Consider the following 22,007-nt stretch of genomic DNA (forward strand, 5'->3'; position numbering starts at 1 on the left):
CGCGGGGTAAAATATTAAAGGTGAACGTGGAAGCGCTCTTGGAAACACGGAGAGAAATACTAAGGGAAGCCGAAAAAGCCCGAAAGGTGGCGTGCGAACGTTCTCGACGTTGTTCCGCCCCCATCCCTAGCAGTCCGATTAGGAGCCCTATGACAAGTTGTTGTGTTTTTCTTGTTCAAATTCTGCTCATGTGAGAATGCAGTCACTATGACCTGTTCGTCTGAATGGTTGGCTGGCTGCTCCGCTCCATCATAACTTAGCCAAAGTAGCACGAAACTTTAAGGGATATTAATTTTTAGCACAAAGCAAACTTTGAACAAAATATTTCACTCATTTTTAATAAAATTAATCAAATACACACAATGTTTTTACCATCACTGCACATGAACCAACATTAAAATTACTGTTTTATATATATTAAAGATCTTCGGGGGCAGCAGCAAATATACATGCTGTTCTCAGGACTAATGTTTCCATAAACAAAGGTAAATAACAGATCCATGAATCTGTAAGCTACAATTTATCCAAAAACAGAATTTAAAAGTACCAAGCGAACATCACTAGCTAAAAATATTTATGTACTGCAATGGACTTCCGATGTCTTTCTCAATGAAATCTCCACATTTCATATGAAAAAAAATTCCTACAGAATGAAAACTAAGAACTTATGCTCTAAATAAAATGTCAAAAGTTTAATGAATATTTTAGACATCGCAGAAGGCAGACACAGGAATCTGGACACAGGCCACACTGCAGGCCCCATTTTCACTCGAGGTCTTCATCAGTATTTGACACCTGGGGGCACGAGTGAGATTTGATGCTGTTGTGTTTGTTCACAGCCTCATCAAAGTCCAGCTGCTGCCCATCGATGATGATCTCCATACAGCCGTGGAAGAAAGCAGTCACCGGTGTTGCCGTGACGGGAAGGTCTGGTCGTGACGGGAAACGGACACAAAGCCGAAGAAGGGACATTACTGCAAATGCTCCTCAAAAAAATTTTACAGTGCAAAACAAAAAAAATGGCACATCAGAGAACACCATCTACATAGAAATGCAAACACACCCATATTTAAATGCAGTTTCAACAGTAACTGTTTGTACATTACTTACCCGTATCTACCCATATGTAGAACTGAACAATGTAGCGCACACGCGCACAGTGTGTGCAGTTTAGATTCACTAATTCACCTGTAATGCACGTTTTTAGATTGTGGGAAGAAATCCATGTGAATCTGAGGCAAACATGCAAATTCCACACACACTGTGCTAGATCATAAGAACATTACATGCACTCTTACCGTGACTTAATACAACTAACTTAAGGTTCAAAATGATGTGAATATCAGAAAAAAAGATTAATACTCCACATTTTTGTAAGTAATTTTAGTATAAAGTGTCTTTATGTGGAACTGACTGAGCTGTTTTGCTTTAATGTTTTATTTTGCATTCATTATACAAATGATCTGCAATAATTTCTCCTGTAGTGGAGAGAAATTCTGATCCAGTTCTAATATATGCTGCTCCATTAATATACAGTGGCTTACCAACATCTGATACTGAAGCACTTGAAACATGTTCCTCTGCAAATTCCTTCTTGCATTGCTCAATCTCCAATAATGTTTATTTGCCTACTGGAGAACATTCCTGAAATCTACCACTCATGTTTCTCAAACATTACACTGAAGGATAAACACATTCTTTAGCAATCTATTAATGTACTCCCACTTTGTATCCCAGAAATGACCTTATCTGCAGCAAACTTAGCCACAGAAGCTTTCCAGTTTGTCTTGGTTCAACAAACCCACAAGGACACAAAGCTGCCTATAATAAGTCGAAGCAGCCAGATGTCCTAATTTTCCGACTGTCATTATTACATGCTCTTTATTATGTTGCCATTCTTGATCTTTGTAAGCTTCCTTTAGCAATACTACACAAAATATCACTTGGGCAACTCACTAAAGCCATAGTTAATATGAATATTGACCAGCAGAAAGAGTCCTTCCAGGGCACACTGGAGCAAAGCAAGCCCTTCAAGATAAAACAGGTGGGTGAAGAAAAAAAAAAAAGCCATGTGACAAGGGGGGGGGGGGGGGGGAAGTAAAATGGCAAACCAGACAGTTCTGTGTCAGTGTGTGGAAAGAGAGAACTTGAGCGAGTGAATGAATTAATGAATGGGGAAGGGTGAGTTAAGATGAGTTTCATACCTGGTACACCCCCAATGTAGGTAGTAATGGGTCCCTGCATTGTAATATTTAGGGCAGAGAGGCTCTTTCGAAGAACATCACTCTGAGCGTAAGAGACACTGGAGGAATTAGCTGAAATCTGAAGGCTGGCATCAGACACCAAGAGATCCATGGTAAGATACCCTGGATAGCACAGCAACATAGACTGCAATGTTGCCACTGGAACTCTCCCCACAAACACTTGCAGGTCCTTTGACAAACAGGAGAGATCACATTAAAATTTGAAATGTGTATCGAGATCAATAGAAAGTAGAGATAGTTATTGTAGGCTGAAAAGAAAAGCGTACTGCCTCATCTGACCCTCGGGTTACTATGGACACAGACAGAGGGACAGTGTTGTTGCTGACAAGGGCAAAGACGACTCCTGTACTTGAGGATGGTCGAATTTTAATCCTAACATCAATCTTCCAGGATTCTGCTTCACCTGAACACAAACAGAAATATGGTAACACTAACACAAAACACACAGTTGAGTCTCATTCAGTTTTTTTTTTTTTTGCAACATTATTGATGGTAAGGGTTCCTGTCAGATGAACAACAAAAACAAAGATTGTCTATTCCTGCCACTACACAGCTATGCTATAAAACTTAGCCAATATACAATTAAGCTGAAATAAAAAATGAAAACACCTAGTACATTGTAAAGAGTTTCAGCACTGATCTGTTGTTTCATTGTAGTCTGTATACAGCTGGCCCATTGCCAGAACTCATCGCATTATATACTGTGCTGCGTGAAAGTATATGAACCTTTGTGTTCCTTATTTTTCACCACAAAATCATTAATGAGAAGCAGTCTCTCTCATCTGACATAATGTGTGTATTTACAAATTCCATATATTGCTTTAGAGGAAATCATGTGTAGTAGGAAAAACTGAAGTAGTGCAGGTGCAAAAATATGTGAACCCCAAGTTGCATTAGTTGAACCAAGCTGAATCAGGTTTCTAAAACATGTATTAATTTTGTAACTTAAAGATTTCATTTTTTTGTAAGATTTTATACAAGAATGACTATCCTAACATACTTTCAAGCAACACTGTATATGTCATATTAAACTGCACAGGTTTTCTATACTTACGATAGTTTATGTCAAACTGAGCAAGTCCAAATCCAGCAAAATAGGAACCGCGCTCCACTCGAACAAAGCAATGCTTGCTCTTCTTTTCCAGGATGACCTCTTTCACTCCTGACGCCCCCTGGTTCATCAGGTTCCAGCCACGGATACAGCCATCTAGCCTGGGATTAATCTGGAAGAGCACCCTGAGTCATAAATATACCTATACTATGAGCACAGTGAAGTTCCAGTCATCTGTCCCAACAGATCCGAGGACTACTTGTGAAACGCAGGACTTTGCTGAGAGTCTGCTCTTGGGCTATGGTTGGAGAACATCTGAAGAAACTGTTGCTACAGTTCAAATGAGATGTGACTGAACTGACTGGTTATCATCAACTTCTCATTGAGCAAATGTATCCAAAAAGGGCCAGTGATGTTGTACACTTGGTGTAAATTGCTTTGTTAGATTCAGTGTTAAGTAAAGAAGTTGACAGGAACAAGCCCAGTGAGCTGAAACAGGTTTTCCAAAGATTCCACAAAGGGTTATCTGCTCACCACCTCTCTAGCCTACCAACTTGCATCACAGATCATTTTATGCTACCAGACCCCCCCCCTCCTTTTCCCCCAAATTCACACTTCTGCATATCAAACCCTTCTGCTGTCCTTGGCCACCCTCCCTCCTATCCATGGAAAAACACATCTCTCCACACCTGCCCTTTCAACAGCAGCCACCACCCCCATTATATTCTTTACTGAATCATATCCCAGCACTTTGTGCTTTTTCTTCTGTCACCATTACTCCCCGTCATCCAACCACCTGGCCATCCTAAATTGTCTTGCATTGCTGCCTAGATAAGAAAAGAGCAGAGGGGACTCCACCAGGGAAGGGCCATAGGGCCTGATGGTATTACATTTATTCATTTAGAAGACACTTTTCTCCAAAGCAATGCTCAAAGAACAATACAAAAAGTGCATTTCACCAACAGGAGAGATCTCGATGCAGGCACGTGATTCTTAAGTATGGTCAATTTGTCTCATACCACCGTGTAAACAAGCATATGTTACACTAGTAGCTACATATAGAGCTTTTTAAATTAATATTAGCATTTGTCTGACAGTGCCAAATGCCTGTGTGGAGCAGCTCTAGGAGTTTTCCGGCAAAGGCTCAGGCATGACACCAAGTCATGTTATCTGCACAAGTTCTAAGGAACTATCTGCAGGGTCAGGTTATGGTCACAATGTGCTGAGAGAAACAGAGTCTTGAGTTGTTACCCACAGGCACTTGACTTGCTTTTTTTTCCCCCCCCCCTTTGTCTTAGCACCTTTTCTTTAAAACACTTTACTTTAGAGCTCATTTAATTATGATGCAAATAGTCACAAGATGTCTGAGACATGTTTGCAAGAGGGCACACAGCTACACAATAACTGCACTGGTGAGGAGAATCCCCACCCCTAGTGGTGGGGGCTCTATTCTCCATCGGCAATGCCCGACATCACCAAGGCCCATACTTTGAAAGGAAATTTCTGTTCTTGTAAGGTGATTTTTATATGTGCAAGGTGATAGCTTGTAATACGAATTTTAGGGTACATATTACGTTTGCTTGTAAGTCTGAACCGTCATAAAAGGAGGATTCTTTGAGGAAAGTCTGTGCGTTTTGCATTTTAGATGTTGATCACTTTTGATGGAACTGACATTTTTTCAGAGCTGAATAAAACTGAATCGATCCAGTTTGGGGACCTTGCATTTACAGTCTTATTCTTTTCAGTGGAATACAAGTCATACAGAAGATGCAACCGTTAAAATTACCCTGTTAATTGCACATGGGCAGAGGTGACAGTTACTCTGCAAGACTGCAACGAGTGACTGTTGAGCTCAGCAGTCACTGGTATTGTCCTCATAGGTGGAACAGAACCCTCTAGTGGTCATTTCAAAATAACCACCTCTAACTACAATGTGATCTTTCCCAAATATTACTTCAGATAATTTCAGAATGGGTGACTGCAGTCTGCAAAAACTCTGGATTTTGTGTGTGGAAATTTGTAAATGTATTTCTATGCATCTCTTGACATTACATTAAATCATTTAGCTGATGCTTTTCACTGAAGCAACTTACAATTATTTACACAGTTATACAGCTGGGTAATTTTACTGGAGCAATTCAGGGTAAGTACCTTGCTCAAGGGTACTATAGCTGGAGGTGGGATTTTAACCTGCAAACTTTGGCTCCAAAGGTAGCAGCTCTAACCTCTAACCAGCCTGTATGTACATGGAAAAATGTGTGTGAAAGTACAGGTTGGGCTTGACTATATCTAGAAAAATTCTAAACATTAACCTGTTTGATGGGAATATAACAGCGGTTAGGCAGTGGATGATGTGCAATTGCAGGTTTACCGGTTTGAGGATGCTCTCTGTGCGGTTGGGCAGCCCAGCAATGTAAACTTTCGTCTCCAGCATACCGCTGACTGAAGTAAAAAGGTTGTCTGGGCTGTTAATGCTCATCACTGCTTCCTTACTGATCTTCACACTGATGCTGTGTTCCAGTTCATCCACTGAGATCTTCAGGAGACAACCATCATGGTTATCATGCAAAGTCACAGCTGACTGGAGAACAGGGAATTACACCACACTTAAGAGTAAGGATTTCATAATTCATCACCAAGGTAATGGATTCTTACCACATGCCACTCCCCGTCGTTGATCACTTTCCCCCCACTGGTGACTTTGAAGGAGTACTGGTTCTTGAACTGAACTTCAATCTTGCCATCGCGCAAGCCCAGCATGAACCAGGAGTCCCGAGACGACTCAGCATACAGAATCACACCTTCTGGGTCGAACGTGCGGAAGTCAAACTCAGCTGCAAATCTACCATCAAAGATGACATAAATGGGTTCACGTGACTATTCACACAATAAGGCATTTTAATCATTGTCAACTTTCAAGTAATGGCTGGATCCAGTATTGAAATCACAATGTACTCTAACAGGCAAACGAATGTGGTTAATACAGATCCTATAATTTACTGAGATAGCAGGAATTCCTCCTCTGATCTTACAACCAGTCGAATGCTTAGATATATTTGAAAAGAATCTTATGAAAATCTTAAGCTTCATTTCTCCTTCTTGTATTAATGTTTTGTGTACACTGTCTATTTGCTATAAGTCAGTTTACAGACACACTGTGTAATGCAGGGACCTCACTTGGTGTTCTCGGGCAAGCGGAACCGCAAAAAGATGACGGGTAAGCCAGCGAACTGCTCCCCCAGATACAGCATCTCCGCATCCTTGAAGTCATTCAGTTCAACACAAACGGGAATGTCCTGGACATGAAACATTTCTTAAGGCCACATTCGTTTTCACAGTCAAGCAGCCACTACTGAATTCTCCGTGAGCTTCAGGGTACCTGACAAAACCTGCTATCTTCTGCCAGCATCAGCCTCTTCCTTCCATCACAGTGGCAAGAAAAACTCCCAATAGTGTTCACACACGTTCCCTCACATATCCCCAGCCCACACTCATCCACATCTGTGCAGAGAAAGGCAAATGTCACACAAGCACTCTTCCTCATACTTTACAGCAAATTTATGTAGTACTAGAAATCTGTGAGACTCCTTTAGATGAGCCAAATAACAACTATACCATTGCATCAGTTTAAAATAAATATGAATCCATTACGGTACATTATTCCTTAAAAGATCAACACTGTCAACTGCCATTAACATTGTTGCGACCTCCCTTTAGTTTGAAAGGGATTTGTGATTCAGAGAATGGGTGCGACGAGCTCGATTTATCACACAAGGCAGGACCCCAGCATGCTGCAAGAGCCTGTGGACTGAGAACTGGGTGGGTTACAGCGGTGTCTCACCTTGGCAAGAGCGTGTAGTGAAGTTATAACTGTAGCCCTGGGGACAGCGACACTCATACATGCCTGGGGTGTTAATACAGGTCGCCATCTTGCATACACTGGGGTACAGCATACATTCATTAATGTCTGTGGGAGAGGCATATATGAGAGTTATACACACAGATGTTTCTTTGAACATCGCTCTGGGGGCTTCACATTCACACTACACATAGACACACACACAATGTCCGAAACCGCTTGCCCCAAATGGAGTCTGGGAAAACCGGAGCCTAACCCGGCAACACAGGGTGCAAGGCTGGAGGGGGTGGGGACACACTCTGGACAGGACGCCAGTCCACAGCAAGGCACCCCAAGTAGGACTCAAATCCCAGACTCACCCGAGAGCAGGACCCAGCCAAACTCACTGCCCCACCACACCCTCCCTCATACTAACACTTTACAAAAAAAAAAAAAAAAAAAAAAAAAAAAAAAAAAATTACTCCTTAAAACATCTTGCCAAAACTCCCAAAAAAAAAAAAAAAAAAAAAAAAATTTTTTTTTACCCGTTTCAGTGTTTTACTAAACAATGTAATTCACCATGACTTCCCTACCTGGCCTCTTTTTAGGGTTTACTGTCCTTTGGTTTCTCAAAAAGGTCCCGATATGGCTAGCAAAACATGCTGTATACACAAATACACACACAACCAATGGTAAAAATAACTGGACTCTGTTTATATGCACTGAGATGGGAGAGGAGATAGATCAACTTCCCACACATTGTTTGGCACTGCTGCTGAACTATACTGCTGTAGTGGAAACTTTCTCAGTCTCAAAGGAAGATCTCAGCATTCCTGAAACAGCCATTTGGACTCTAGCACGTTTGGCTTAGTTCTCCGAGACAAACCAAAACAGCTGGCTCAGAGTGTGCAGCATAAATCTGTGTGACATTGTTTCCCGGGTGCTTGCCACATATCATTTCTTCAGTATCTGCTCAAAACCTCTCTCCTGTATGGTGGAAGAGCCCACCTCTGTACAGGACCCATTTTCACTTGGCAGTCACTGGTCTCACCTGTGCAGTAGATCTTGTCTCTAGAAAAGTATCCATCCTCACATGCGCAGCGAAAACTTCCAGGGAGATTGTAGCACTTCTGGTTGCAGCCTGCTGGTGTTTCTAGATCTGTGCACTCATCTATATCTGTATCAACACATCATGTGTTAAACCATCTCCCTCCTGTTAACAAGAACCCAACACCTACCCCCCTTGAACAAGCTACAGACACACTACAATCGCCCTTCAAGTTACAAATCATCATTTTCAAATACTGTATACGGACACCTTGCAGTTAATTTTAGTTGCATTTTCTTCATTTATCAGGTTTTCTAAAATGCATTAGTAGTAAATGTGACCTATTTACCCACCAAGGCAACACAAGATAGTAGAGTGCACACAAAGGGTGAGATTGCCAGCTTGTTCCTGTTCAACTGGATTCGAGTATTTATTGCAACAGTGCATTAACAAGAAAGTAGAGAGAAGATGAACATTACACATACTTATGGGAACAACTGGTCAACAATAGGCACTGAATAGGTGTTTGTGCAATGCATTTTTCTTTTCAGTAATTTAGCTTTAATTTTAATATAGCTCAAAATTAAACCATAAGTCTTACATATGTATCCAAGTTTTTTTTTTTTTTAACTGTACCTGACCTTATATAATTATAGAAATGGACAGATTACTAAGTTTTTATTGACTGTTACTTGGGGGTAAAAGTGACATTGAAGAACTGAACAAAAAATAGATATGAACACTGTTTGAGGTCTAAGCACATTTATTTATTTAGCAGACGCTTTTCTCCAAAGCGACTTCCAATGGATACTATGTAGTGTTACCAGCCTACACACCTTACTTACCAAGGTGACTTACACTGCTAGATACACTACTCACAATGGGTCACTCATCCATAAACCGCCAGCTTGTGCCTGTTCAGCTGGATGCGAGTATTTATTGCAACAGTGTATTGCGTTTGTAAGTTGAGAAGTCAGAGTACCCACTTTTCTCTATATACTTTAAACCCACCCCTCTTTTGTGCACTGACCCGTACCCACCTTCCTCACAGCGTGGACCCCTCCAGCCAGGTTTGCACACACAGGTGAAGGAGGCCTGTCCATCAATGCAACGCTCATATCCCTCCTTATAGCATGGCAGAGGAATGCACTGGTCACTGATCTCTGTAGGTGACACACAACTAACACATAAACATGCAGAAAGTGAAATGTGAACAGAAACACCAAAGCAGGATTCACATAAAGACATACATTATATACAAATTTGAAAAAATGACATGTACCTTTACAAAACCAAACACAAAACATACGGAATCCTCAATGTGCAAAGTAAAATGTGTAACTATACACACACCTCTCTCAGTTTACAGTTATGCATAAGACATTCATACATAGCCATAAAAACAAGCCAAAATGAATTCACATTTCATAGACACAGAAAACACACAATAAAAGCTGGCACCTCATAGTGCAAAGCATAGGATCCCCTGATGGAAGGTAAACCTAAAAACCCCACCTTTCACACAGGTGCGTAAGTCAGAGGGTGCATCAGGCCCAGAAGGGGCGCTGCTGATTCCAACACGGTGCGATCCTAGACAAACTGAAACATAGACATGGACCAATTTGTTGAGTCATCCATGTAATGGCAGTAAGGTTGCTTGATAGTATGCAAGACGTTACAGGACTAATGGACTTCCTTATAAGCTGAACAGTAAGGTTTAAAGTTTTGTAGGACGTCTTGGGGCTTTAGCTGTATGATATTCTTGTAAAACTTAAGATGCTGCGCTCTGAAAACCAGTTCATGGAAAACAGAATCGCAGAATCTCTTTAAGACTGAAGATATGAGCTGCTGCTTTTGAAAATGTAAAGACTGAGCTTGTCAGATCTAGTATACACAGTAAAATCTTCAGCTCTGAGCTCCAAATCATCAGGCACTCATCCATGTTCGTGGTGTTAGCAACACTGTGTCCCTAAAAGAGACCAATGGTGGCCTCATTACTCAGTGCTTTTGGGTATATCCTACAAGGTACCCTGCTTTTTGTACTTCAGCATTTTACTTCTTCTAAATTGCTTTCCTTAAGTAAGCATTGCTATGACTGTATTTGCTGATCAGCTCCTTTCAAATGCAAATAGGTATTTAATGGGAGAGGGGGGAAGAGAAAAAATAAAAACTTACCAACATACTTGGGATAGAAGTATTCCTGTAAAGCAAACAGAAAGTATGAAACAAGTAAAGCTTCCAGAATAAGTCTGAATACATGTGACTAATGAATTTTATTCCCCCAGTGCTGCCCTGGAATGTCTGCAGTGAGAAAAATGGAAACTCACACCATCTTCAAGAGGAATGAGCAATTCCCATAAACCCATCCAAATACTTGAATAGTGCTTGTCCTGTCCCTATTTTCTGTATTTTACACTACAGACATTGCCATAATACACAATTATTCATTTAAAATGACAGGATATACACAGGAAAAAAAAAAAAAAAAAAAAAAGTTTTGTATAATTTTGATTTTTGCCCCACACACGAGTGATACAATGAGTGATATTATTACTTCTTTGGCTGAGGTCTTTGTCGAAGTTCATTTACAATGTCAGAATTATACAGTAGTATAATATGACAAAGAGCACTATTAGTGTACTAGCTGAGCACAATTACTGAAGTGTAGAACAAATGGAGTTGTATTACTACACCAAAAACAGCCAAATCAGACCAGATTTTAGGAGACAGAAAGGGGTTTCATAGGTGCTTTTCCACAACAGCTCACAGAATAAATCGTGTGACTTAAATCTTCAAATTCAGAGGAATAAATATACATACACTATATGAATATATTAACTTTTTGCTACTGCAACTATCAGTTAAATGCTGGCAATCCTTTCTTAGAACACAACTGTTGAAGAAAGGGAAACTAATGCCGAGTCGTGAGGTGTTAATCAGCACTTTGCTATGAGTTAGAATGAGAGAACGTCAAAGCACGGGGACATTTTCCACTGCAGAACTGGCAACATTTTTTTTTTACTGTTGTCGCCTAGCAGTGAAGAACCACTTGATCTAATGCAATATTCAGAGTGCAAACAAGGCAGAGAACTGAAACTCAACCAAATTTATTCAAAAAAAAATTCATCAAATATCTCAGTTAAATGTCTCCGACCAGAGATGGACAACTCGTACCGACAACGGGACCGTGAGGTGAAGCTCACCGTCTCAAGCTGGTTCTCAAAGATCTCCCGCGCCTCCTCCTTGTTGCAGAGCTCCTCGATGCACTCCCTCTCCAGGTTCCCCTTCTTGGTCTCCTCCAAGAGCGAATTTGCTCGGCGGCGGCGAGCCAGGAACTGCAAGGCCGTGCTCTGCTGAAGGACTAGAACAGACAGCCTCACACAGACACGGCTGACGACACAGACAGCGCTGAAATCGCCCGTGGCCGCGAGAGCATCTTCATACAGAGATGAAAGACCAAGGCAAGACTATATGATATACTAAGCAAAACATACAGTAACACGAATATCTCCAGCGCTGAAGCTAAGGCCATGGCCCACAAGCTCCGATGAAGCCCTGGTTACAGCCTGTAAAACAGTTAAATAAACCTGGTGTCTAGGGCTCAAGGTCTCATCGCTTCATGGCACTACGTCCTTCCACCTTTGCCCACCCGGGGGTCCCACTTACAGGGGGTTAAAAATCTGAGCTGGATGGATGTATAAACCAGAGAGAAAAGAATAGTGGAGGGGTCACTGCTACAGAACACACACACACTCTTCGGAAATGGCTGGAACAACATTCCAGGCTGGTCTTGGCTGAAAACATCAAACGTCAAGCAAGCACACACTATCATTACCATTTTGATATGCAGCAACTTTTGAGAATATACCTCACATTGATGCGTGACATCACGTGTTGTCATCTTTGTTGTTCTGAATTGTACGAAGTTTTGGGGGAAAGCGCCTGCTAAACGAATACATGTAAATATGCACATTTATGAACAAGCAAACACCCATACACACCCTGCGTAGGTCCTGTCGGTCATATGACCTACGTTTTTTTTGTTTTTTTTTTGCCGGGAATTAAGAGCCCGCGTGTTTAAAGATTGCGACATAAGACACGGCGAAACACAGCCCACACTTGGCCCAAAAAAACAAAAATGCAAAGGAAAAGCAAACAAACGGCAAATCGTTACATTTATTCATTTAGCAGACGTTTTTCCTCCCGAAAACACGAAACCTTACAACTTCAAGACTTGCACAGTGTTTGTATAGCAACGTTCAGCGCTTCAACTCTTGACTCAAAGTTTGAGAAGGTCCCCCTCCGCCTCAGAAACTAGAACAGTAGTTTAGTTTAGAAGTGTTCGGTTAGAACAAGAGCTAGCCGCGGCCAGATATATATATATGTTGTGTTTCTAGTGCGTGCGGAGCCGGAGACGAGCAACACGAACAGAGAGATAATCCAGTGAGAAACACGCAGCGCCCACGCAAACCCACGGAGAGAGAAAAACGAGTGAAGACAAACACAGCGGTATTAAAATGTCTTTAGTTATTGAGGCGGCAGGTTCCCGCGCGTCACTCACAGTGCTGCCCGTGGCACGAGGCGTCGCGCGGCAACTCCAGCAGCAGCAGCACGAGGAGAGGGAGAGGGAGGATGAGGAGAAGGAGGCGGCGGCGGCCCGCGGTGCCCCTCAGCGCCCGGCTCTTTCCCCACATCGTCACGGCGTCGATGTCCGCGCTGTAGGCCTCGCTAGAGCACTGCAGATCCGCTCGCCCCCGGCCCGGGACTTTGTCGCGCACGTCTGAGAACCCCCCTCGGACTGAAAGGAGCGCTGGGAGCGCGCCAGGCGCGCGGCCTCGGGCACCCGCCGAGAGGGAGCGGAGTCCAACGGCGGAGTCGGAGTGTGTCCGCGGCTCTAAAAAGGGTCTAAATCGTCCATTTCTCTTCCTGTCTCTCATTGAATCATTGGCTCAACTGTATATTCCAGTACAGGCGGTGCTCAGTGAAATTACTAATGGTAAAACGTGACTTTAAAACGTATTCTAACGGTTTTTTTCTCTCGCTTCAGAGTTTGTCTCGTTCCTTTGCGGGTCACGGACGGTGTGTGCAGAACTTGGTCTGGGGGTTTCGAGGAGTAAATGGTTCAGCTCAGCTCCACGTACAGTATAATTATATATATATATATATATATATATATATATATATATATATATATATATATATATGGATTAAACTCTCTCAAGATGTTAGTAGAAATCGCAGAGGGTTGTTTTATGTGAGTACTACGTAAACTACTGTTCAGTACAGTCCACCAAAAGTCTCCAAATCAGTCCAAAGTGTCAAATTCGTATATGGTTCCTCATCAATGTCAATGTCTTCTTTTCCCCCCCAGTTCAACAAATCTGTTCCCATCCATTCATCATCAGTATTTCTTCAGTGAACTGGGGTCCTTTTCAAACTATCTAGGCATAACCATTATGTCTTGGTTACTCTAATTCATATACAGTAGCTTCATATGATGATACAAAGTCAAGGCTGTCACTGTCACACTTATTACCATGTAAAATAATAGGAAAGTTGCTTTGTCTTGATGATCAGTCCAAAATATTTTCATTAGAATACATTGCATCAGTCTCTTTGAAAGCAGATGAATGTGTTAAATATAAACCAAAAGTAAGAAAAAGGGCACCCATGACTTATTGGTAAAAAGAACTGAACCAGCGGTTGTGGTTCTAAACAGCTCTGAAGCTGGACGCTGAATCCATCAGGAAGCCGAAAGCGACGTCATACAGAATTGGCTCAGTCTGCAGCTCCAGAAAACATGAAAAATTTTCAGGTTCCAGCTGAATAAAAACACAGGGACAACAGGGCCATTAATATTGCCTTCATTTTCCAAAGAGAAGTGTTTGCTTTCCATTAACAATTTTTGTTTCTGTACATTTGTCATAAGTCATCTCTCTTAATAAAAATACATTTTCCTTTTTCAATCTGTTTTTCTTTTGAGGAAGTTGTCAAGAATCTCAGTTCAGGGATTTGGCATGCATAAGCTTTAAATGTTAACTGTGTTTTCATTAGAAGCAGTTTCACAATTATTAGGTGGATTAAATGCCGATGGTCATTACGTATCATGTAATTTATACTGCAAGTGTCAAAGTTTCAATCCAAAATGAAATAAGTAAAATATGTGAGAAAAATATATACTGAAATAGTTTGTTAGGGTAATGTTGTTACTGCCAATAATTTGAACTGAAAGTTGCTAATGAATCAAAATCCCAAAATCCTCAAAAGGAAAACAGCATTGGAAGCATTCAAAAAATAGACCTTCTGCAAAATCTGGCACACAGAGCTTACAACATGATCTCAGTGTTGCTACAGCACTGTAAAAATGTTATGTGTAACTGAAGCAAACTCATCAGATGGGATTAAGCCACTTCCCTGTGTATCGCACATCCTTCTCGGGATGTCATGGAGATGCTGTAGCAACACATTATTCTACCTACAACATTACTGCCATGCTGTGACATTTCCTGTAACCTGGGGCTCCTCCCACCTGTTAGTCTCAGTTCAGGAAAAACTGTCCAAATAAAGGCTTTTGCCATCTTTCAGAATGAACTTGATCTATTGCCAACATGCACTCACAAACATATACCTACATGCACCCTTTCAAACACGCGTACATTCATACTCACAGAAACCTCATGCTCTCACGGTCAGACCCTTCTGACTCCCAAACGCAAACATAAATATCTCTCCGAACCAGCCGCACACAGTTCAAGAATGTTCCACAGAAACACAAAGATAGAAAGACATTTCTTAAGTTTAAGATTCTGTACAATGACACAAATATAAAAAGACAATTTGTGTTGTAGATAAATTGTATCCATGATTGTTTACAGTTTAAATTCACACAAATTCACCACTGATTTGAGTTTACAAACAATGACATAGAAAACAAACCAATGCTGTAAAATTTTTTCTATTTTAAAATACTTGTGACCGCTAAGTGAGCTACCACTTAAACAACTTCCCATAGTGCAGAGGGTTGTCCATGCTCCCTGTACCTTGATGACCCATTGGAATTAACATTTCAGAGGAGGAATTAATGCAACGACTTTTCTAACCATTACTATTGCTTTCTGAGCCACACAATGATCACACTGACCCATAATAAGGTCTTTTTTAAATGGACCAAAATAAAAGACAACAGAAATGCAAAATAAACCGAAAAACTAAACTTTGTAAAAGGCTCTGATTAAAACAGAAACACACATTAATGCACTGAATAAGAAAATTCTCTCTTACTGTAATATAAAGGTAGACATACACACGCAGACATGCATACCGAAGAATTAACGCCCATCCGTAGCTAAAACACCAGGTGAACAAAACTGCTTCGGGGGGTGAGGGAGTCGAGTGAGTGGTGCAGGTTGTACTTGAAGACTTGAAATTCAATGGGAGTATTAACACTAATAATGTTCAAAAGACTTTTAAAAAGACTGATGATTCTGAAAAATGTTAAAAACAAAATTCTCACAGAATAAACATGAAAAAATGTGCTGCCAGGCAGAGCTACTTCATCCGCGGGTGAGGGATGATTAAAGTGCATAGCTGTTGTCACCCCATATGGTGAGAAAGCAGTCCTTTAGCTTGGTACTTCATACAAAATACTGGAGTTAGCTTGACACTTTATTTTTCTTTCCTCCGTAGCTTGATGCCATGTTTCCGAGCGGGTGGGCTGCGTTCTGACACACAGCCCCTCTTCTTAGTACGAGCGCAATGGCTAGTCGCGCACAGTGCGTCCGTGCTCACAGCACCGTGGCCAAGGTGGCCGGCTGTTCAGATGGAGTAGGTGGAGCTCTCCGACTGTTGGCGAATGTAGCACTGGAAGTTCTTGTCTCCAATTGGATGTTCCCTACAAAAAAAAAAAAAAAAAAAAAAAAAACATCAAACACATTTTTACTTCTTTTTACGGCATGACGCTCTTGCACGACAGAAGCTGATCAAATAACATGTACGATGAAACACCTGCTGAATCAACGCTGTCGTGACTGTCAAAGTGATTTGACAGTTAACGCCACTATTTTACAGGGTGGATTAAAAGCTAATTCTAGACTCCTACATGGACTGAGGGACTTACTGACTGCCATACTTGGTCTTCCTGAACTTATCCCTTTTGTACTGAGCGTGCTCCTGCTCCAGTGTCTGCACGGCGCTGACAATCTGTTTCAGCGTCTTGTAGGTCTCCTGCGGGTCATCTATAATGAAGCTTGAGTATTCTTCCTGCTCCGGCCCATCGTACACAGATTTACTGCCACACGCCTCTGGTGGGGTTAAAAGAATGGTTTGTGAGACTGTTGAACAAACAAGTCACTGTCAGTTACTCACACACCCAGGCACATGTGCATCATTACCTTGCATTTTGACCAGTTTTGCCATGTAGGTGCTGAACAGCGAGAAGATTCGCTCCGTCTCACGGTCTCCATCCACGTCAAGCTGGATATTGGCCGGGAGGCCTCTGGCAGAAGAACAAACAGGTGAATGGAAGAGACACCAAACTCAACAAACGAAAAGCTAGTGCGATATTTCCCTGAAGGCAAAGTGTGTGTTTCTCCAGTTCACTCCCCAGCCGGCTGCTCTCGTGACACACTGGAGGTAAAAAGGTGCTGCGCGGGTGCCTAATACATCGAGGGAGACTCACGCCGTGCAAGGTGTGCACCCGGGGGCCGTGTCAGACGAGAGCTTGCAGCACAGCCAGTGGCCGTTGAGGTAAGCGGAGGGGTGGTAGGTGCTCAAGCGCTTGCGGTTGCACTGGCTGACTTTGGTCAGGATGTCAATCCAATCGCGTGCCTCCACGCAGTTGTTGGCCTGGATGTACAGCGCCCTCTCTGGCTGAATGACCTGGAACATCTGGTATCATGCAGTTAAAAAAACAAACAGATAAGTGAATCCCTGCTTCAAGTCCTACTCCAAGCATACAAAAAAAATAATTCAATTATATAAAGATGTTAATTACATACTTTTGAACCAACTCATCTATGGTGCAGGTTTTAGGTCACAGTGGCTGAGGCTTGGGTTGCAATAGTTCAGATTTGTGTGAAGTCATTCTGCTAGGTCAAGGGTTCAAGGGTTATGTTGGGTCTGTGTCAGTATAGGTCGGGATCATTATGTTGGGTCTGTCCCATTATAGGGTGAGGTATTGTGTTGGGTCTGTTTCAGGGTGGAGGTCATTGCGCTGGGTCTGACTGAACGATGAACCTCGGTGCAGCAAGTGGTAGGTAACAAACTAGGTTTACTTGAGTCACATGTCTGCAGCTATGTCTCTTTCTCTTAATGTAATGCATAAATTGTACTTTTGTTGAGATCTACGTTGCTTTGGACAAAAGTGTCTGCTAAATGAATAAATGTAATTGTAAATGTAAATGTCTGCATGATCATGGGTTACAGTTATTATGTTGGGTCTGTGTCAGCATGGGTTGGGGTCATTGTGTTGGATCTATGCCATTTTGGGTTGAGGTCATTGGGCTGGGTCTGTGTCAGTGCTCACTGGGAAGGTTCTTACATTTTTCATCTTGAAGGACTCCTCTTCCAGTCGCTCCACTGCCAGAATGTTCTCAATGGGGATGCTGCAGAGTGCATTCTCACCTGAGAAAGCACAACAGAGGGTTAAGAGATTTCACATTTGATAGCATAAGGGTCTGACACGTCCCATGAAGATCCACCATATAGCCTGTGCCAGGTTAAACCAACCATTCCCTCACCATACATACAGTATGTTCTTTCAGAAACCAAATGCCAGTACTACCCCAACATTATCCCACAACCACTGCTAAAAACCAAGTCGGGTCCACATCACACATTATTTTATTTTCATAACCATCAGCTTTGGACAACACGACAGCATTATGTCCGTACTAAATTGCATAAGCCACAAATCAACAACGGGATGCACCAACCCCGTACCAACACCGATACCAACATATACCAACATTGAAATTACAGCTGAAAAGGAAGACAACAGGAGGTTGAAAAAAAAAGATTCCTAACAAACCTTTGGTGTTACCTTTGCTTTTATGGTAGGTAAACTCATGGTTGGTGAGACGGAACCACCTCTTCTTAAAGTTCTTCATTCCAAATCGATTCCTCCCCTGTGCCCTTTTGATCATGAATCTGGTGAGAACAAGAGAGGCCAGTGTTACCTCCGATCTGGTTTTCTGAGACCTGGATACTTGTACGATTCCTTATTTTAATAAGAAGATGTAGCATGAAGGACTGTACACTTTTGGTTAAGTTCCTTCAGACTTCATCAACCTTCTACTTTTGGTGCCACTGCTCTGCTATCACATACCTACAGTGGAGCGATTTGCTCTCTAGGGCACAAACTACGGAGGTCACACCATGAGCCTTCTAACTGAAACCAGAGGTGAGATTACTCTACAACTTCTCATTCCATTACGACCAAAAGGACAGAAGGGAGTTAATATGGGGAAATGCCTTTTTATGAGAAATGCAGCCAAATAAAAGTTCTACAGACCGAGGAACAGACTTGTTAGGTCCGTGTACGTTGTGTTCATTAGTTTTTTTATTCAAAATTGAGAAACAAAATGTGAATTACAATGCCTTTATTTGTTTTTTGATTTAATATTAAAAGCAGAAAAATGTGAAAAATGGCGTTTTGTTTCTGAACACGCACGAAAAAGAAAAGGACTTGTTTATTAATTTTCTCTTTTTGTTTAATCATGCAAAGTGTAGCAATCAAAATCTCATAATGCCAAATATTATGAATGCCCTAAAGTGTACAATATTTCCAGTCTAACAAGTAGCATTACCTAGAACGGGTGGCACAGCAAGTAGTGCTGCTGTCTCACAGCACCTGGGTGGTGCGCAAGGACGTGGGTTTGATCCCCACTCAGCCTGTGTAGTTTGCATGTTCTCCCTCTGTCTGTGTGAGTGTGCTCTGGTTTCTTCCCACAGTCCAAAGACGTGCTGTTCTGGTTCCCTCATAGTGTGTGAATGACAGAGAGAGAGAGAGAGAGAGTGTGTGTGTGTGTGTGTGTGTGTGTGTGTGTTCCACTGATGTATGGATGAGTGACCCATTGTAAGTAGTGTATCTAGCAGTGTAAGTCACAACAGTGAATAAGGTGTGTGGGCTGATCACACTACATAGTGTTCACTGGAAGTTACTTTGGAGAAAAGCATCTGCTGAATAAATAAGTGAAAACTAGAACTTCATGGTGCTTCTAACACCTACGCTCAATTAGTAGTAAGATTTTTAAGAAGTAGCATCTGAAAAATCCTGCTGATTTTCTCGGTGGACACGTCATCCTTCCTTATAGTCACTCTCTTGCTGCTTTTGAAAAGCACCTATTGATCCATATTAACTTATGAATAAGTCGGAGTGAAGGCAGCATGTTCGAAGAAGCCACTGATGGATTATGCGCGGTTTCAATTAGTTTACACCCGGTTTATTCAAGAATACCACAAAACTAAATAACTCAAAATCAAAAAATAAGATGGCATGAAACTATAAACGAGGCATATTTTAAAAATTTTACATTTTGAGTAAAAAATGGTTTTTAAACATAGTTAATTCATAATTCGCTTTCATTTTTAAAACAAAAAACTAATGAACGCAACGTACATAGACCTTGTTGCCACTTTCTAATTGTGGACCCTACTTCAGATGAGAAACTTCCATCAGTTCAGCAAACTCTCTTCTGAAATACATATCTGTATGTTTCAAAGTAAAGACCAGTCAAGCACTATTACTCGGAGGAGGTGAGGCACAGTGTTTAGGACAGATTATGCGAAGCTCAATTCCTAGTTGGCCAATTAATAGAGCTAAGTATATAATTAAAGGATGAGCAAAACAGGTGGAACAAAACCCTGCATGAACATGGCCACCCAGGAAAAGAGCGTGACGCCCGTTTAGACACAGTTTACAGTAAAAACCCCCGGGGCAACTTACAGGCTGAGGAAACCTAGTAACACTGTCATAAGCGACCACAGCTCAGGCGTGAAACATTATGGTCTCACACCTACACTGATCATGGTCTTTTGTGACTGCCTTGGAGAGAAGCCAATCCCCAGGCAACGTACAGCGTATACACAATTACACACCTGTATTTAGAAATGCTGTTAAAGTATATTTTAAAGAAGGTGTTGCCATTCATTTAAAATCTCATTGCTCTAGTATACTTATTACTATGCTACAGTGCTGCTTGAAAGTATGTGAACCCTATGTGTCACTTAGTTTTACCACGAAATCGTTATTTGATGAAAAGCAGTCTTTCTCATCTCACATGTGTATTTACTAATTCCATATGATGCATTAGGGGAAATCATGTGTATAGTAGGAAAACAGAAGTAGTGCAGGTGCAAAAATAAATGAAGTCGCACCGGTTAAACAAAGCAGGTAAGTAGAATCAGGTGTGTGAATCATAATAATTTTTTCACTTTAGAAGTTTCTTCTAAGACTTAATATTTAGATTTTCTGAGTTTATTTTAATGTTTTATACAAGAATAATGACCATCCCTATAGGGTTCACATATTTTCAAGCAGCACTTTATATTTACTCACTATCCTTAACTGTATGTCCTACTGCAGAGACGTGGTAGTGCGGAGCCTATCTTGAAAACATAGAGGGCTAGGCTGTAGCTCCTCTATAGTATAGCTATAGATTCACCTTTGAGCTACAGCTCTTATGTACAGTATGGTGCTACACCATTTTGCTGGCAAGGAATGGCAATATTAGACAAACTGTGCTTAGACAATTTTGTGTTTGCTGCTATGTCTCTTTGTGGGTGAAATGTGCGTTTCTTTACACTGAGATGTACATCTTCTAAATGAATAAATGTAAATGTGGTATGGAAAAAAGCACATAGATGTCTTTTAAGATCTCATAAAAAGGCAGAAAAGACAGGTTTTTCTGTGAATATCATCTGACTACAAACTGAAAGCACAAGGATGTGGAGGCTGGATCACAGGTGGGTCACTATGTCACAGAGCCAGACTCTTACCTACGTGACCCTTTCCCGTCAATTCGTTTAATGATAAGTTTTACACTCCTGGACCCAGCAAGCAGAGAAAACAGAGAGATTCAGACAACCCAGGACACAGTCTCTTTCCTCTCTGACACACAGTGTCTGTGCTCTGATGTACAGACAATGTCTCCCTTGTTCGGCACACAGAGACCATAGTCTCTTCCTCTCTTTGATAGACATAGGTATACAGATATATACAGATATACAGATTTTCTTATTACAAATACAGTCTCCTTCCTCTCCGACGGAGAAAACATTACCGGTCTTTCTACGACATGTTCCAGTCTTCACTAACATACAGGTAGCACACAATCTTCCTCTGATGCACAGATAACATATGGTGTCTCCTCTCCCTAACACATCTGCAACGTTATATCAGCACATTTATCATGTGGAAGCTGTGACTTCGTTCATGGCGAAAATACTGAGTTACGTGGAGCCACATCCTTAGCAGTTGCTTTTTAGAGAACAGCTCAGTCCCTGCTTATCTCTAAGAGCGATTTCATTGACGGGGTTACGTAACCGGTTTCTCACCCCTCTTTCAGCATGATCGGCGTCTCGATGCTTTTCTGGTCCCACCTCCCCGACGATGAGATCAAGTCCAGGAACTGAAGAGAGAGAAATGGAGCTGTCAAGCCTTTTGTCTGAACAATTTTCAGTATCGTGTTAGAGAAGTGTTTATACACCAGCAGCACTGAATCTCTGTTCCACAGGTTCACAATGTGCAGATTTTTTCCAGCTCTCTTTTAACACTGAATAATGAAATATTTAATAGCTGAGTTAAGG

General features: G+C 41.6%; 2 protein-coding genes and 1 long non-coding RNA gene across 5 annotated transcripts in view; 1 reads left to right on the plus strand and 2 right to left on the minus strand.

Moving 5' to 3' along the window:
* Nucleotides 1–127: 127 nt before the first annotated feature.
* On the minus strand, nt 128–13,358 carry pros1 (protein S). Its single transcript, XM_018758333.2, has 15 exons — nt 12,763–13,358; nt 11,405–11,562; nt 10,377–10,401; nt 9,717–9,800; nt 9,242–9,364; nt 8,205–8,330; nt 7,157–7,282; nt 6,695–6,816; nt 6,493–6,611; nt 5,971–6,157; nt 5,687–5,851; nt 3,319–3,487; nt 2,531–2,667; nt 2,205–2,433; nt 128–929 (listed from the first exon to the last, which is right to left on the minus strand). Exons 1-15 carry the CDS (start codon nt 13,136–13,138, stop codon nt 766–768), a joined length of 2,310 nt encoding a protein of 769 aa, XP_018613849.2. The 5' UTR covers nt 13,139–13,358; the 3' UTR covers nt 128–765.
* On the plus strand, nt 1,249–3,482 carry LOC108938098 (uncharacterized). The gene is made up of 3 exons (XR_001966388.2): nt 1,249–2,044; nt 2,257–2,356; nt 3,410–3,482. It is a non-coding gene; the product is annotated as an uncharacterized LOC108938098 (long non-coding RNA).
* A 37-nt stretch (nt 13,359–13,395) lies between the features above and the next one.
* rasa3 (RAS p21 protein activator 3) overlaps nt 13,396–22,007 on the minus strand; it is a 51,940-nt gene continuing 43,328 nt past the window's right edge. For 2 of the 3 annotated variants that reach the window (XM_018758680.2, XM_018758660.2), the window contains exons 18-24: nt 21,756–21,829; nt 18,229–18,347; nt 17,740–17,822; nt 16,879–17,087; nt 16,592–16,695; nt 16,318–16,501; nt 13,396–16,092 (exon numbers count right to left, since the gene is read on the minus strand). In XM_018758680.2, the coding sequence (XP_018614196.1) occupies nt 16,017–16,092; nt 16,318–16,501; nt 16,592–16,695; nt 16,879–17,087; nt 17,740–17,822; nt 18,229–18,347; nt 21,756–21,829 (849 nt within the window). In that variant the 3' untranslated portion in view covers nt 13,396–16,016. The remainder of the gene's footprint in view (nt 16,093–16,317; nt 16,502–16,591; nt 16,696–16,878; nt 17,088–17,739; nt 17,823–18,228; nt 18,348–21,755; nt 21,830–22,007) is intronic. The other variant, XM_018758670.2, reaches the window with a different exon arrangement.

The sequence above is a fragment of the Scleropages formosus genome, chromosome 12 (assembly GCF_900964775.1).
Source record: "Scleropages formosus chromosome 12, fSclFor1.1, whole genome shotgun sequence".
NCBI classification, from domain to species: Eukaryota; Metazoa; Chordata; class Actinopteri; order Osteoglossiformes; family Osteoglossidae; genus Scleropages; species Scleropages formosus.